Genomic DNA, 16,525 nt, shown 5'->3' on the forward strand with positions numbered 1-16,525 from the left:
CCGTCTTTCTCTTGTTTCTCTCTCTGTGTTTTTCTCTCCATGTTTCTCTCTCCGTCTTTCTCTTGTTTCTCTCTCCGTCTTTCTCTTGTTTCTCTCTCTGTGTTTCTCTCTCCATGTTTCTCTCTCCGTCTTTCTTTTGTTTCTCTCTCCGTGTTTCTCTGTCTTTCTCTTGTTTCTCTCTCCGTCTTTCTCTGTCTTTCTCTTGTTTCTCTCTCTGTGTTTCTCTCTCCATGTTTCTCTCTCTGTGTTTCTCTCTCCATGTTTCTCTCTCCGTCTTTCTTTTGTTTCTCTCTGTGTTTCTCTCTCCGTGTTTCCCTGTCTTTCTCTTGTTTCTCTCTCCGTGTTTCTCTGTCTTTCTCTTGTTTCTCTCTCCGTGTTTCTCTGTCTTTCTCTTGTTTCTCTCTCCATGTTTCTTTCTCCGTCTTTCTTTTGTTTCTCTCTCCATGTTTCTCTGTCTTTCTCTTGTTTCTCTCTCCGTGTTTCTGTCTTTCTCTTGTTTCTCTCTCCGTGTTTCTGTCTTTCTCTTGTTTCTCTCTCCGTGTTTCTCTCTCCGTCTTTCTTTTGTTTCTCTCTGTGTTTCTCTCTCCGTGTTTCTCTGTCTTTCTCTCCGTGTTTCTCTGTCTTTCTCGTTTCTCTCTCCGTGTTTCTCTTGTTTCTCTGTCCATGTTTCTTTCTCCGTCTTTCTTTTGTTTCTCTCTCCGTGTTTCTCTGTCTTTCTCTTGTTTCTCTCTCCGTGTTTCTCTGTCTCTCTCTTGTTTCTCTCTCCGTGTTTCTGTCTTTCTCTTGTTTCTCTCTCCGTGTTTCTCTTGTTTCTCTCTCTGTGTTTCTCTCTCCATGTTTCTCTCTCCGTGTTTCTCTCTCCATGTTTCTCTCTCCGCGTTTCTGTCTTTCTCTTGTTTCTCTCTCCATGTTTCTCTTGTTTCTCTCTCTGTGTTTCTCTCTCCATGTTTCTCTCTCCGTGTTTCTCTCTCCATGTTTCTCTCTCCGTCTTTCTTTTGTTTCTCTCTGTTTCTCTCTCCATGTTTCTCTCTCCGTGTTTCTCTCTCCATGTTTCTCTCTCCGTCTTTCTTTTGTTTCTCTCTCTGTTTCTCTCTCCATGTTTCTCTCTCCGTGTTTCTCTCTCCATGTTTCTCTCTCCATGTTTCTCTCTCTGTCTTTCTCTTGTTTCTCTCTCTGTGTTTCTCTCTCCATGTTTCTCTTGCTTCCCTCTCTGTGTTTCTCTCTCTGTCTTTCTTTTGTTCTCTCTCTGTGTTTCTCTCTCCGTGTTTCTCTGTCTTTCTCTTGTTTCTCTCTCTGTGTTTCTCTCTCCGTGTTTCTCTATCGGTGTTTTTCTCTCCATGTTTCTCTTGCTTCCCTCTCTGTGTTTCTCTCTCCATGTTTCTCTTGTTTTATTATCCGTGTTTCTCTCTCCATGTTTCTCTTGTTTTCCTCTCCATGTTTCTCTCTCCATGTTTCTCTCAGGAATTTTTAGAAATGGATATGCTGCCTATAGCAACCAATCAGATTCTACTTAACATTTAACTAGCACCTTCTAGAAGATATCCACTGTGTGTGGGCAAATTGTGCACTTTAATTGTACATTGCAAACCCTCTACTGCTACACTAACTGTACATAAATAGCTAGAGCCTGATGAAGACCCAATGGGGTTCTGGACATATTCTGGTCAGGGCAATTATTTCCCCTTTCCATCAAAAAAGGATACACAATAACAGATTACAGTAATCCGGGCCTGTCAATGCCCACTGTGCCCTAGTCTGGAGCCTGGGTTACCTAATGGATGATCTGGTCTTAGATCGGGTTTGTTTTGAGCTCTCCATCTCTGTGATAATGGACTCCTCTCTTTGAATTTTGACTCTCTCCCAACTCCTGCCCTACTCCCATTAACTCCTATCTACGCCAGCAATGGGCCTTGCTTACACTAATCTTTGGACTAGAGGGAGGAGCTGATAGGTCTTAAAGTAGCAAACAAGAATGCAACCCAGATCCCGTACAATGGTAGGGTATAGATCCCCTTCAGTATTAGTACCTGTAAGTGACGTAGAGTGAGGGCGGAAGTGTGTTTCCGTGCCCATAAAGGCCACCAAAAGAAGAAATTTGGCCCCTCACGGGCTCGGAGCTTCGAGCACGGTGACTCGCTTAGCTTGCCACAGGTTTATATTCCCCCTCCATGTCTACATGGATAGTAAGGAAAGATGGACAGTAGCTGATGAAGTCAGGGTACAATTACTGAAGGGGATCTATCCGCTACCATGGTACTATTTACCGGCTACCTTAAAAAAAATTTAACCTGTGTTGTGTCCCTAATGAAAACAGGAATTTTGCAGTCACAAACCTAAAAAAAGTTCAGTCATTCACTTTGCCCTGTTATTTTCTTGCTTTACATCTATATAAACACATTACCTGCATTACTTCTAAATTATGAAACTACAAAAAAGCACCAGCACACAAATTCTGTACTGTAAATTGTTCAGGTTTGGGCTAAACTTCTCCCACTTCAGCCACTCAGGAACACCTGGCAGACAGTGCACCAGCAACCACAAAAGGTGTTTTTCTGGTGGCAGGCAGAGCTGGGAAGCACGTGTCCTAGGGGACTGTCTGGTTCTCTATGAAATAAACAAACTTGTCATATGAGGGGTGGAGAGAAATGAGCCCTGGCACGTCAGCCGCCATTTTTCTTACGGGCAAAGTGGACAGACCCCCAACACACCACTCTCTCGGAACCAGCTTACACTGTTTCTACCCGTCAGCACCGTCTCTCCCGTAACATGCAGAGATTTTATTAAGAACTGTGCAGTCTGATCCCCTGCAGCACGCCTGAGACAGTGGACGCCATTTTTGTCGCTGGCAAGCCAGAGTGTAAGGATCGAGCGATTGGCGTGCGCTTTAGCGTGTGATAAGCCCCCTCACTATCCCTCCCCCGGTGCATAATCATGAGTGAGTATATGTCAAATAATGGGCGGGGCCATGGTGGAAGGAGGCGGGGCTAGAGGGGCTATAAAGCGGGTGGGCAGGCTTTGTGGTTGGTCGGTTCTGACGCTGGTAGCTGTGCGACCCTGGGGGCTTGGATTTGCTGCTGCTGGGAGGATTGCAGGTAAAGGGCTCTGTGCTCCTAATTCTCTTGTGCCCTGCCCCCCTTTCCCCATCTCCACTGCTTGCTGGTGACTGATAAAGTTCCCTTGCAGGAGATCCCCAGCTGCACCTCCATGAAGGTTTCTGTTGTCAATAAGTAGTTGCCACTTTCCATTATGCTGCATGTTGTGCTGCAGTATTGGTAGCTGTAGGCATCCTGTGGAACTACAACTCCTATTGTGTCACCTGTGGGTTGACATGCTGTGCAGGGACCTGAGGCACTGCAGCTCCTCATAACATACCAACTAATGGCTGGCATGCTGAGACCTGTATTTATGAGGTCTGCTGCTACTACAACCCTCATCATGCCAGTCATAGGTCAGGATGCTATGCAGCTGCTGGGAGTTATGGAGCTACATGTTGCTGATGTCTATTCCAGCTTGTGACTGTCTAAATGCTGCAGAGGCTGCTTTGATGTCTTTACTCTGCAATGTGCATTGGTGTTTTTGTTCTAAGATTCCAGGAGTCTGATATCTGTCAGCCTGTACTATATTTGGCAATGTAAGAGAAGTATTTGTATTTGACCCTTTCAGTTTGCAAGCTGCTTATCCTTATGTTTTTCTTTATCTTGTGTTAGATTTTGCATTTATGGGTCAATTTGTTTTAGTAACACTTATTTAGATCACACTTGGTCAACAGTGAATATTTGGCCATTCACATCAGTCTGTCCCAGTGGAGCTTACAATTGATACTTCCTACAATGTATGTGCACCAGAGTACTTGTAGGAAACTCGTGCAAGCATGAGAGCATACAAACAGTTGGTGCCATGGTGGTAATCAAACCCAAGACCTCAGTGCTGTGAGGCAGTAATGCTAACCATTACGCCAACTGTGCTCACTTGTGCAGAAATTAATTTTGCAGCATGTAGGACCTTTAAAACTGCCTTTGAAGTTAATTTATGCCTCTAGTACTAGCTACACTGATACCATTATGATAAATAACTTGACATCTCAAAATCCAGCTAGTTCCTTTTTTGTTTGAGCACTGCTTTTCAAACTTGGTCATCAAAACAAAGTCCAGGTTTTAATGATATCCATGTTTTGAGCAGATATGTTTAAATGGAAATAACTGACTTTAAATAACTTGTGCTGAAGCATTGGATAGCCTTAACCTGGACTGTTAATGTCTTAAGGACTGAGTTGGGAAGTCCTAGACATCCCCTTTAATGTTGACTTTCAAAATTATTATTTTTTTTTAATATTATTTTTTTCCACAGGGTGCTGGACTTGTCACAACCATGACTGACATGACAGACAACCACAAGGAGGCCTGGGAGGGACTAATTAGTGCTGCAGAAAAATATCGTAGACAGACTGGAAATGACATTGTGCTAATCACTGCTTACAAGTCTAAGTTACAAACCCCATATGCATACACTGTTCATGGGAGTGGTCTGCTCCTGGAGGCCACCCAGAGATATCTTGATGACATTTCTGTAGTGCACAAAACGACTGTTTTTACCAGCCCACTGCCCATCAAGGTGAACAAAGAGTCTCCTGGTGGCAAGCAGAACTCTTACTCAAAAAGCTATCCTTCTATCTATGGCAAAGAAGGGTTTTCATCCCTTGAGGACAATGACAGGTCCATGGCAGTGCCTCAGAGCTGCAGGTCTGATCAGCTGCCATTGTTGGATGGACCAGGAGATGAGGACTACGACTACAAGCAAAGCAACCAACAGAAGGCTGCGGAGACTGTCCCTAGTGACTCAACAGGTGAGGGATTAAAATCTGATGGTTGGTTCATCTACTGATGGTTTGCAGCCTTTGATGGATAAATGTAAAAGCGGGAGATGTTTGTTGGTAACCTTTGATGCTGTAGAAATCCCAGCTGTTTTACCTGTGGCTTCACAAGGACTACCTGGCACTATGTGCCATAACTTGTAGTTCTAGAATGTCCTTTGGCTATTAAGTGTCAAAATGGCTGGTGTGCTCTATTTGCAGTAAGGATTCTTGAACATAGTGGCTGTGGTGGAAAGCAACTCTGTAGCTCAATGAGGGTGGGATGTACTGTGCTAAAAAATGTGTATACCTCAGACAATGCAGTTTTGTGGGTTTCACCGCAATTATCGCATGCACAAAGCACCAGAAGGTGACGTTTACTGGAGCTTGGACCCATTCAAGCATCCTGTCCTGTAACTGACACTAGCCTAACATATTTTGATGTAGGCAGAGGTGTTTTATACAGTGATATTACTAAAAGAATGAACTGTCTGGGCACAATAGAACGCAACAGCTGTTTTATACAGTGTCCATGGTTAAACTGTAATTATTGCAGGCTGTTGTGTTTGTAGAAGTACCAAAAGGTGTCCTACAAAAGTTGTCCAATGTAGCAAAAATTAAATAAATTTTCACTGGTAAAGGGAGAGAAGTAATCTGAAAGCTTTCTAGCTACCCTGATAAAATTTGTCTCTTGACTGAATGTAATGTGTAAAACTTATCATGTCTGAGGGCAGATTATGTAGGACAGCAATAAAGCCAGAGGGTATCTTTTCTATAGCCAAACTGAGGACTCCATTTTAAAGTTAATTGAGTAACTAGGGCTGGAGTATGAACTGGTCCGTACCAGGTTTTATATATATATATATATATAATGGAGGAACCAAACTTCCTATTTACTTTCCATGATCACTTAGCCACAAAGTGGAACACACTTGCTAAGGTATAGGTTTACAAAAGTGGAGGTGTGGCCATAGTAACAAATTGGTTTCTGGGTAACCTTTATCTGGTATGTTCTAGAAAATGTTAGCTAGCATTTGATTGGCTGCTGTGGGTGACACCTCCACTTTTGCAGACTCTTTAGTAAATATACTACTTGGCGTTTAAAAACATTGGGTTTAATAGGGTTGCTTGTTAAGGTGCATACACACTGTACAATCTGCACAACCAACGATATTGCTGAATGATTTCCCTTTGAACTTTTCTGTAGTGCAGGACAAATGATATTGGGTGTACACACTGATAGATCTCTGGATATCTTTCAGTGAAGTCATCCTGCCACATCTCTGAACATGCAAATCGTGATGGAATTGTCCAAGTTGGCCCGCATGTACGGACGACCATAGATATAATTCTCGTCCATGCGGGGATGCTCATCGTTGGTAATTCTCTGCATAAAACTGAACAATATATCATTTAACGTTATCATTCATGGATATCGTACCATGTACGCACCTTTAGATAGGAGTCGTGGCTTGGGAAAATACTGCATATTAGTTGGACTTGACATAAAAGGTCACTTCAAAATACTGTGTTTAATACCCATGTGTAAGTGACCATGCTGCAGTCACTGGTTCGCTGTACTCAGTTTTTAAAATACTCATAGATTAACGTCCAATTGGATAGACTAGAGTTTCTGAAACTCTGCCATTAGTCCAGGTTTTAAGGATATCCATGCTTGAGTTCAGGCGAATGAATAAAATTGAATTGGGTACTAATTAAGTTGCATGTGTGTTCAAGCATGGATATCCTTAAACACAAGAAGAAAAAGTACAGGTGCACAACTCCAACATTACAAATTATATATAATACATTATGCAATAGAATTTTGCAATACATAGAGGTTTTAGCATAATCATGGTTATGGGCCTAACCACTGCGCCCAGGTAACCTCTGAGGCATACTTTCCAACATTCAGCTCCCTCCTGGGAGGGAGCTGAATGCCTGCATTCTGTGGGGGGCGTGACCGGGCTATGATGCAGTTTTTGGGGTGGGGCCAGGGGTGTAACCACATGATTGCATCATCATGGCCCCACCCCTCTTCACAATGCCAGAAAAAGCCATTGTGAAACAGGGGGCGGAGCCACAATGACTCACTTAAGCGTGAATCTGGTCCCGGGTTTACTAGTAGGCCTGGGGGGCAGCCAGGAGGCTCCTGAACAAATCGGGAGGGTAGGCAAGCCTGCTCTGAGGATAGGTACCTAACAACATACTGGGGTTGAAATCCAGAGTGCAAGACACCCCCAAACAGGCCCAGCTGAGCCACCCCAGGGCATCACTGAGAAGATGAAGTGTAAAAGAAGATAGGCGAAGCTGCTGCATATATAAGAAGGTGAAAAATAGAGGTTTAAAAATAATACATGTATATTAAACAAACAATAGAAGTGCAAAAAGGAAAATGTGTTTATAATGCGATGCCCTGAAGTCGCCAAAGCAATCCAGGGGACCCCAGTATAAAAATTTATAGGACTTACCTAGAATTGTGCCTTGTACTAAGCACCTCCCATTTTTTTTCAGGGTGTGCAGTCTAGGGCCCCCTTTTCTGGATCTCATTAAAACCTGGACTGTAATGGAGTTTGGGAACTTCTGAGCTAGATTAAGTGTGTATTTATAATATTGTAGTATTAAGCTAGTCTTCACCACTGATCATATGATTACTTCTGCAAGATGGTGACTTGGGACCATAATTACTGCTTGGCCAGGACAGCATTCTTCAAGTATGCCAGCCAGTTGAGGGGGTGGACCCAAGCTCTTGGCTCCCTCCCGCATCTTCCATGATGGAGTGGTCCAAAAGTGCAGTGTCAGGACCCAGCTGGACAACTCCTTCAGTTTCTAGGAGTACCTGGACCCATAGATATGCCACTGGCTCATGGCACTATAAGCCACACAAATATGGCACCTCAATAAAATATAAGCAAACCTTCTTATGGAATTGACTGAATACTAAATATACAGGTACTTCTGAATGGTTAGCAGTCATAAGATTAGTCTCACATATAGACCCACATACACGTGGTGTTAGATGGTACACTAGCCAAAATCACTAGTGCAGCCTAAGTAGTGGTAAAGATCAGTATGTTAGTGCAGTCTCCACACTTAACTTTCAAGCTCGCACCAGCCCTTAAGCTAGTTAAGCAAACTAGCCTGCCTCAGCCTATGGAATAAGACAATCTTTTGGCCACGTAAGTTGGAGGTGGCCGCCTACCATGCTCCTGTAGAAAGGACTATGAACACCCGTTGGGCACAAGTCACTAGCAAATTGATGGCTCCATTTGGTTAAAGGCCACAAAATGGCTGCATTTATGGCAAGCACTCTGTATGGTAATGCATGGCTAAATAAAACTAGGTTTCTTTGGCAATTCGCTAAAAGTAAGCCTTTTTAAATGCAAATTTGGAAATCCTCCACTAGATGGTGCTGCTGGCTCATTTTGAAATCCTATTGTGACCTGATATCTGGTTTCTCTCCAGGACTGTTTGTGATGGATGAGGACTCAAATAGCCAAGACTGTGAACCTTTCTTCGAATCTGACCAGGAAGAGAGCACTGATGGTAAGACTTCTGTATAAGAAGATGAATCCAAACTAACTCCTATTCATTTTGGTAACTCATTGAATGAAAGTCCTAACATTTAGACCATATATACATAATAGGGAGTTGCTCTTTATTCACTAGGAGCAGTCTTGCAATGAATAGTTTATTCCTCAGTAGAGGGAAGTCTAACACAGCTGGGGAAATGATTTTCCATGTTGCCTTCCTGGCTGACTTGTCATGTGCAAATGTTTCCTTTCTTACTGTTGGGTCAAATAAACTTTCAGCACACACCAGGTACTGTGACTTGGCTGCACCGAGTGATCTTTTTTTGCTCAAAGTGGATCTTATTTGCATAATTAAAATGCACAGAAGTGACAACGACGTTACTAGCGTTCACTGATCTATTTGATGTGTGGCATTTGTAGATCTGACAGTCTGATTCTGTGTAAAAAGGGCTCCAATGAGTTTAAAGACCACATAGTGTACTATTGTGTGTCTGTCATGCTGGGCATCTCACGCCATATGGTGTATGGATTCCCTGTAAGTGACACATCTCTAACTTAAGAGAAGTTAGACTAAGGGGTAAACTTACTGCAGAACAGTTTGTCCTCCCATTTAGCTCTAGACAACATAGGGGTGTTACAGGATGATCCATAGCAAGATGCTGAGGTGTCCGTGGCTAGCTACCACCTCATTCCACTTACAACACATTCAAATTCTTAACTCAAATGTCTCAATGTTATGCCCCTTTGGCTACTTACTTGCTTTGGGAGTGCACATAGGCTGCATCTTTTTGGGATAAAATAATTTTGGGTAATCTCCTTTACAGGAGTTCCAAGAGTGCTTTTTATTGTATGTATGCTAGGAATTGGATACACATAAATATGTATTAACTGTCTGTACACTGGCCAAAGTCCGCAATGCTCGTACCTGGCTGGCCTCTACTGGGCCAGAGTATCCTGCTTGGCTATCTCTGGTCTCCACTACAATGGCACATGAGAAACTCTGCTTATGCACAGGCCTCTCCAGAGGTGCTTTCTAACTCCACATCTGGTCCTGGCTTGTAGTGGCCTGCAGGTGGAGCAACCGCCTATAATCGCTGTGTGTAAGTTGTTATATGTAATGTCTGTTGTTGTGGGACTGTTTTTATTGCATGGCAAGTAATTTCAAGTCACCTTATGTTATACACACTGAAATGCAACATCAGTTTGTAGGTATTCTAGAACATTTTTCTCAATTTTGCTTTATGTACTTGTAAAATCAATAAATTACTTAAAGAAACTAAGCAGTTTGTCAAAGCAATAGGAATAAATGCTAAACCAGGCTCGTCTAGCACTTATTTATTAACACTGTCAAAACTGCTTAGGTGGTTTGACAATTTGCTCTTTAGTAAATCTACCCCCTAGTGTAGATATTCAAATATAATAGGAAGGGTAACTCCCAGGGGTATATTTACTGAAGTGCTGGCTTTTAGAAGTGGAGATGTTGCCCATGGCAACCAATCAAATTCTACTTAACATTTAACTAGCACCTTCTAGTAGATAATGGCTATAATCTGGTTGCTATGGGCAACATCCCCACTACTAAAAACTCTTTAGTAAATGTACCCATTAGAGTATGTAATGGGTGTAATTGCCAATCAATAAATTTTCTGATGCAAATGATTGACTGTAAACTAGAGACTTTGGCCCTGATTCAGAGCCGGACGCTCTGACCAGAGCGCTCGCTCTGAATCAGGGCCCACCTCCGTTAATATGGAGCGTCCTCCTGGACGCTCATATAGCTGTGGGTCACCACCCACAGCATATACGAGTGTGCAGGATGATGGTCACGATGGTCTTGACCATTGAAACTGCGAGCAAAAGCCTGCGGTTGAGTGAGTTTTTCAACCGCAAGGCCAGGAGAGATTTTGGCTCTATCAGAGCCAAAATCACGCCCACTGACATCACTAGTGATGTCAGTGGGGCCGGCTTCAGACTGTAGACGTTCCCTTGGGAACTCCTCCGTCTGGCAGGCACTCCCCCGGCACGCCCACCAAAGGGGGCGTGCTGTCAGTCAACATCGACAGCACGCCCCCTTTGATGAGACGCTACGAGCGAAGGAAAGCCCTTCGCTCGTCGCGTCTCGCGCTTGCGCACGACTGAGCTCCCTCCGTCATGCGCATGCGCAGTGCAGACCATCGACCCACTTGCAAGCGGACAGCCGCTCGCGAGTGGGTCTGAATGAGGGCCTTTGTCCCTATAATATAACATTGGTTTCCAAACCACTGCATTGGTTGAATAGCTGAGGTGCACAGTGATAAGATGGCTCTCAAACTGCATGTGTGCGTGTGTTCTGACTGAACCCAATTTTGCATCTGGAGTTTCTCTAACTACTTGGAGTTGGATGAACATCTGTCAGAGGAGCTGATGGGTTTAACCAGACAAATTATTCAGGCAGGCTGTGTACTGTAATTGTGCAGTGTATGGGCCTGAATCTCAGATGTAACACTTTATTGGTCATACACTATTATATTTCAGTGTATGACCAACTTCAGAATAGCAGCTTGTAATCTGCAAGAGGACAACTAGTGAATGAAGTATGCGCTGTAGCGGATTGATATGGATGCTGAACATAGTGACACCCCCTCCCCAGCAGGGTTGTTCAAGGGTGGTGCTGTGCAATCTGATGTTACGGTCTTGTACAATAGTGAGAATGCTAGAAGTTACATGTTTTGGGAGAGGGGTTTTTATCAATTATTCCCTGTATCCTTGGATAAGGAGATGGCCAGTAGGGCATTTAAAAATAGTGGAATGGAGTTAAGGGGACGTCGGTGTTATGAATTGTGGCTCTTGTTTGGGGTTGGGTATGGGATCCCAATTATGCCTACACCTAACCTTTAATACTTACCGTCTGGGTCCTGGAGCCAGGTTTCTGAGCACCAGCATCCTGACAGTCGGGATGCAAACTACGTCCCCTTGTTTGGAGGGGGAAGGTTTGTATCATCCATTAGTATTGAGGCTGTGTCTGAAAACACATCTGTAGCTGTGAAGCCATATTGTTAGATGGGTATAGGTGTTGCAGCTATAACTGGATGCTTTACCAAAGTAGGTGGAAGCTTACTACATCTGGGCCAGTTGATCCTTAGACATGACACTTAATATCCTGTAAGGTTTTGGGTTTTGTTTTTTTGGTGTTGCTGAACTATTTCAGTACTGTTCAACCGGATTCTTCTCTTCCAGATGGGAGCCTGACTGAAGAAGCCCCTGGACATCCTCCGCCCCAGAACAACTTTCAGCAGTATGCAAAGTCTCTCCCAGTCACTGTGCCTGTCTGGGGCTTCAAGGAGAAGAGACAGACCAACAAGTCGTCAGATGAGGAAGCTGGCAAGGTGGGTTAGCTATTGCACTAATGCTTTAATGGATCTACCATTCATTCCATAGGAGGGCACTAGAGGTCACAGGAGTAGAGTTTTTTTTTTTTTTAATGGTAAGGAGCTAGCTGGGGACTTGGTCGCTCTGAGTTATTGAAAGCTGCCAGTGTAGCCAACAAAACTTGTATACTTGAGCTATCTAAGTAGCTATGAATGGGAAGAATACTCTGAAGAGTTCCAGGATTGCCCAGGTGAGGGAATGATGTATGAAGGGCACCTATGCTAAGACTAGTAAGCAAAGTAATTGCTACCTCCATAACCCCTGTGCTTAATCAGCCTGTATACAGTGCACTGGCCTTTAGGTGTCTACAGCAATTATCATAAATTGTGTAATTACACACACCTCCTAAATGCAAAGGCTTCCTGTAATCACTGATGCCCCTTTCAGACATACGACCTGAGAAATTCCCAGGTAGACCCCTTTCAGGAAAGAGCAGAGTTTTTAGATTACCTGCCTCGCCTCTGCAGTCTGCCCCTCCTAGCCTATCCCCTCTGGCTGTCGCGGTCATCAAAATTCAGCCATTTTTTAAATGTTATTAATAAATTTGTTTTATCCCCTATTTGTCATCCATGCCTCCCCCCCTCCCTCCCTCAATGGGGAAGAGATAGAACCCCCTCCGTTAATGTACTGCCCTGGTGGTCCAGCAGGAGTGCGGGCGGCCTGCTGTGCCAGAGACTTGGCGGGTGTCCCCAGCATCCGGCTGGGCTCCTGTGTAATGATCTACAGCAACAGCCACCGGCGCAGGGGGTGGTGAGTGGCCTATAGGACGCTCTGCGCTGCCAACTGAAAGTAGCAGCACTGAACGTCCACACTAACAATTCAATGTAAAAGCTGCTTGGTGCAGCCAGGGAATAGTAAATTCCCAGGTAGCACCATTCAGACATAAGCAGGGTAATTTCCAGGGACTTAAGTCCCGGGGAAATTCCCTGGTCATTTGAAGCGTTGGCTACCTGGGAACATGTTCCCGGGTAGGTTACTTTTCCAGACATACGAGGCAACCTGGGAATTTGGCTGAGGCAGGCTAAATTCCTGGGAATCTGTCTGAAAGGGGTATTAATTTGCTTTTAAAATGACTGACCAGTCTGTTTTGCTATATAACCAGCAAAGATTGAGTATTTGATATTTTACTGAATTACTAATTTGTCACATTGCAAGAGACCAGAATTGATGGTGAGAGAAACCACACATTACAGCTCTGACTGTTCGCTGCCTTGAACAGTTTGCTGTGAGACTTCTGTAATCCAAAGCCAGCATTCTTGTTAATGTCCTGCCCAATGTTTGTTTATAAACTTTCCATTGAAGGTTCTAATGTGTTATGTAAAGTTTGGGGCAGTTCCACTCAGTGCCACAGAATGGAAGATTAATTTCGTATAGACATCTAAACTTTAACTTCTCTCCCCAGTTTCCATCGCCAGACCTGGATCGTATTGCTGCTAGCATGAGGGCCCTGGCTCATGACAACACACAGCCATTTGGTGACCTTCCACGTCCTCGGCTGAACACTGGCGACTTTCACACAAAGTACCGGAAGTATTAAGCGACTCACGGCTCTATCTGCCGACTGGTCTGAACACTAAAGACTTTTTTTTTTTCCCTCTTCTATGAATCAGCAGATGAAGCTCCATGTACGGAACCGCCCATTAGAAGGCTGACTGGTTCCCTTTCTAATGTGGTCAACTGAATTTTAAATTTTTCCTTTAAATTTCCCTTTTCCCCCCTCTTGAGTTGTCAGATTTGGCAAAGGTGGGTTCCCTAGCAAGTTAATATAACAAAAATTTTACCCCTTTTTTAATATTGCCTCAATAAAAAGAGGAATACACTTCTGTGTCAGTGTCTATTTCTACATCCCCAATAATGTTGCTCAAACTGTCCTCATGGAACCCTCACAGTATGTGTTCAAGGTGTCCTAGGGAATAATTGCCACCTATTGTGTTGGTCATTACTAGTACAGAACATAAATGATCTCTCAAGCTGTACATGCCACTGTATATCCTAGTGTGGGTATATAAATCTCTGTAGCTTTTTTTTTTTTTTTTTTTATATAAATTGGGATCCCTACAACACTTTACTTTTTTTAGGGTGGGTATACCGATCCAGCTGTCCTTTCAGATGCTACCGATGTAATGGCTCTGAGCAGGTCAATGCTGGTTGTGACAGGAAACACAGGTTTCTCACAAGCTAGACTTGTGACTATTCAAATAGAACCTAATAAAGTACTACTCTAGAAAACCATAATCTTATAGTCCCAATACTCAACACAAACTGTCTTCAGTTCTGTTACTCTGGGTTTTTTGTTTTGCTGTGACTGTGTGGTCACTACTGTATATGTACCTTTGCTGCCTCTTGTATAGGCTAAAAAGAGGTGTTGCAGCAACTGAGGTTTCCTCTGGAAACTCTTTAACTAGCACCAATGTCAGATGGTGAATGGATGTGGTGGTATTTAATATTAAAGGTTTCTGGGCATTAAAAGATTGTAAGACTACTTTTCAGGCTCCCATGTGCTCAGAGTTCAAGACATTAGAACCATAAAGTGGTAGTATGATTTAAATTTGACTCCTGAACATAACTAGATGGAGAAAGCGACTCACACTGATAGTGCACTGAAGGTCACAATTAGTAGTAATGTAAATGAGCTATTTCAGTCTCCTTGTTAGTGTCATGTAATGCAGTCTGCAAGGTCAGCATGATCTATGAAGCATGTGGAAACCTAATCTCCTCTTGTTCTGCACAAACCTTTGGGTATATTCGGCCTATACTTGACTGTTTGAGTTGCAGCTGCCTTCAACCATTAGATCATATAAGCTGTCCTGTTCTTACTTGTCTGAGGTCATAAATACAAATCCCAGCAAGAAAGGTGAGAACCTGATATGCTTTGTGTTTTCTGTGAAAGAATGAGTAGAAATGTCATGAAGGATCCTTGAATAGGGATAACCCACAATGCATCACTCACATTGTAAACCTACTTGGTTTATCCAGACCTTGGCTACATTGTAGAAACATTGTGGCTCTCTAGGTGTTAAACTACGAGTCCCAGCTTGCTTCAGTAGCTGGCAAGGTATGCTGGTACATGTAGTTCAAAACCTGAACCACATGTTCAGGTCTGATTTGGAACATGGGTTTGAGAGTCAAGATGACTGCAGGTGGGGGTATAATGGTTAATGGCAGAAGTTGGACAGCTCAAGGGTGTTCCTGGGTTAGGAGCATACAGTAAGTGCACAATGCAAAGCCTAGATTATTTGAGTTAAGGGAGAGGGTGCACTTACATGGGTGGCCTTTCTCTCCACATAACCCCATGAGGTGACATGGCGCTCATGGAACACATTGTGCATCTCTGGAGAACATGGAAGAAAGTGATCTGATCCCTCAAGGTGGAGACAAGTAAATCAATGGGTAGCGTCTGCTGGCTTAAAGGGGACGAGGGATCCAGAAACTCTCTCCTAGAAGATCTAAATGAAAAGTCCCTTTTGGTGCAAATTCTTCCAAATTGAAGAGCTGATGCCACTTAGTTGAAATCTGCTTAAGGTTTTTTAAAGGTGCATCAGTCCAATATAGCGAATGTTGGGTAGGACCCATAAATGATGTATGGCACGTGGTAAAATATCTCAGACTATTTGTAGTGTATTTCACTGCAATGACTCTTCAATTTAGTAGAACCTGTGCCAAAAAAACTTTTACTGGATCTTGATGGTAATTTCTAGGACCAATAACGCACCAGTGACCCATGTGAGTCCCAATGTCCCTGCACTCTTTGTCTAGTAAATGATGCTAAACTGATCAGTAGTTAGCGGGTAATATGTAAAACCTAATGATGTGTACACATGGTACAATTAAAATGGACAATGAACTATAGCTATTGATATCGTGTATTTTTCGGTGCCCAACAACCTGCAATGCATGGGCACATATGGACGATATCTAGCATCTGTGCATGCTGGTCAATATCAAGCAGGTTACTATATGGACACGCAATCTTTATAGTCGGTATGCTGGATATTGATCAACCAGCACACCGGGGAGATCATACAATATTGTCAGTCGTCCCGTGTGTACGCACCATAACATTCATGGAGGGCTCACTCAATGGAGGTACTTTGATGTAATTAGTTTGTCCTGACATTTTTGTTTTATCCGTGAGGCCTGTGGTAGGTATGCTTGGTGTGTTTATTACAGCTCATAGTTTGAGTACTGATGTGAGGGTTTTCTTGTGCATTTTTTTGTTTTGCCCATTATTTTATTAAATATCAGGAGTAATTAATTCCCCCATAAAATGTTTATATGCATAAACAATATTCTATATCAATTTATATATATTTGTTCAATGGGTGAGTGCTGTTGTATAGAAACTATAGACATTCAGGGGAAGGCTGCATACCTGTGAGTGCAATATACAAACAGGTGCCCTAGAGCCTGACTAGAGGCCTAGCATAACCTTTCCAGCCTTAACTTGCTTATATTCTCCTCTGAACATACCTTGTGCGTGTCTCTCTGGATTTTAGACTCATGGTTGGTGCCCAGTCCAACATACAGAACCGTACCTGCTAGATGGGTCTGGACAGCACTGCTCCCACACAGGAACATCAGTGTGACTAGATTGAGGTGGTACAGACCATAGCACCTGCTCTTTACAGAACTTCCCCATGACTGTCCAGACACGGGTCTTCAGTCTGTAGAGCCGTTACCTTGCCAGCAGTGACTTTTATTAAGAGTGGTTGTCCTAAGGTAGGAAAGCACTTGT

The 16,525-nt window shown here is 43.3% G+C and overlaps 1 protein-coding gene across 1 annotated transcript; it reads left to right on the forward strand.

The window, feature by feature from the left end:
* Nucleotides 1–2,999: 2,999 nt before the first annotated feature.
* On the forward strand, nucleotides 3,000–13,609 carry AKT1S1 (AKT1 substrate 1). Its single transcript, XM_088462648.1, has 5 exons — nucleotides 3,000–3,092; nucleotides 4,348–4,843; nucleotides 8,315–8,395; nucleotides 11,599–11,747; nucleotides 13,193–13,609. Exons 2-5 carry the CDS (start codon nucleotides 4,369–4,371, stop codon nucleotides 13,325–13,327), a joined length of 840 nt encoding a protein of 279 aa, XP_088318774.1. The 5' UTR covers nucleotides 3,000–3,092; nucleotides 4,348–4,368; the 3' UTR covers nucleotides 13,328–13,609.
* The last annotated feature ends 2,916 nt before the right edge of the window (nucleotides 13,610–16,525 follow it).

This window comes from Taudactylus pleione, unplaced genomic scaffold (genome assembly GCF_031769625.1).
Source record: "Taudactylus pleione unplaced genomic scaffold, aTauple2 ptg000051l, whole genome shotgun sequence".
In the NCBI taxonomy this organism is placed as follows: Eukaryota; Metazoa; Chordata; class Amphibia; order Anura; family Myobatrachidae; genus Taudactylus; species Taudactylus pleione.

Bases quoted from the DNA above. Each gene is read 5' to 3' on its own strand.
- AKT1S1 (XM_088462648.1), top strand. From the start codon at position 4,369: ATGACTGACATGACAGACAACCACAAGGAGGCCTGGGAGGGACTAATT. The intron at 4,844-8,314 runs GTGAGGGATTAA...GTTTCTCTCCAG, and splicing joins TGTCCCTAGTGACTCAACAG to GACTGTTTGTGATGGATGAG. The intron at 11,748-13,192 runs GTGGGTTAGCTA...TTCTCTCCCCAG, and splicing joins CAGATGAGGAAGCTGGCAAG to TTTCCATCGCCAGACCTGGA.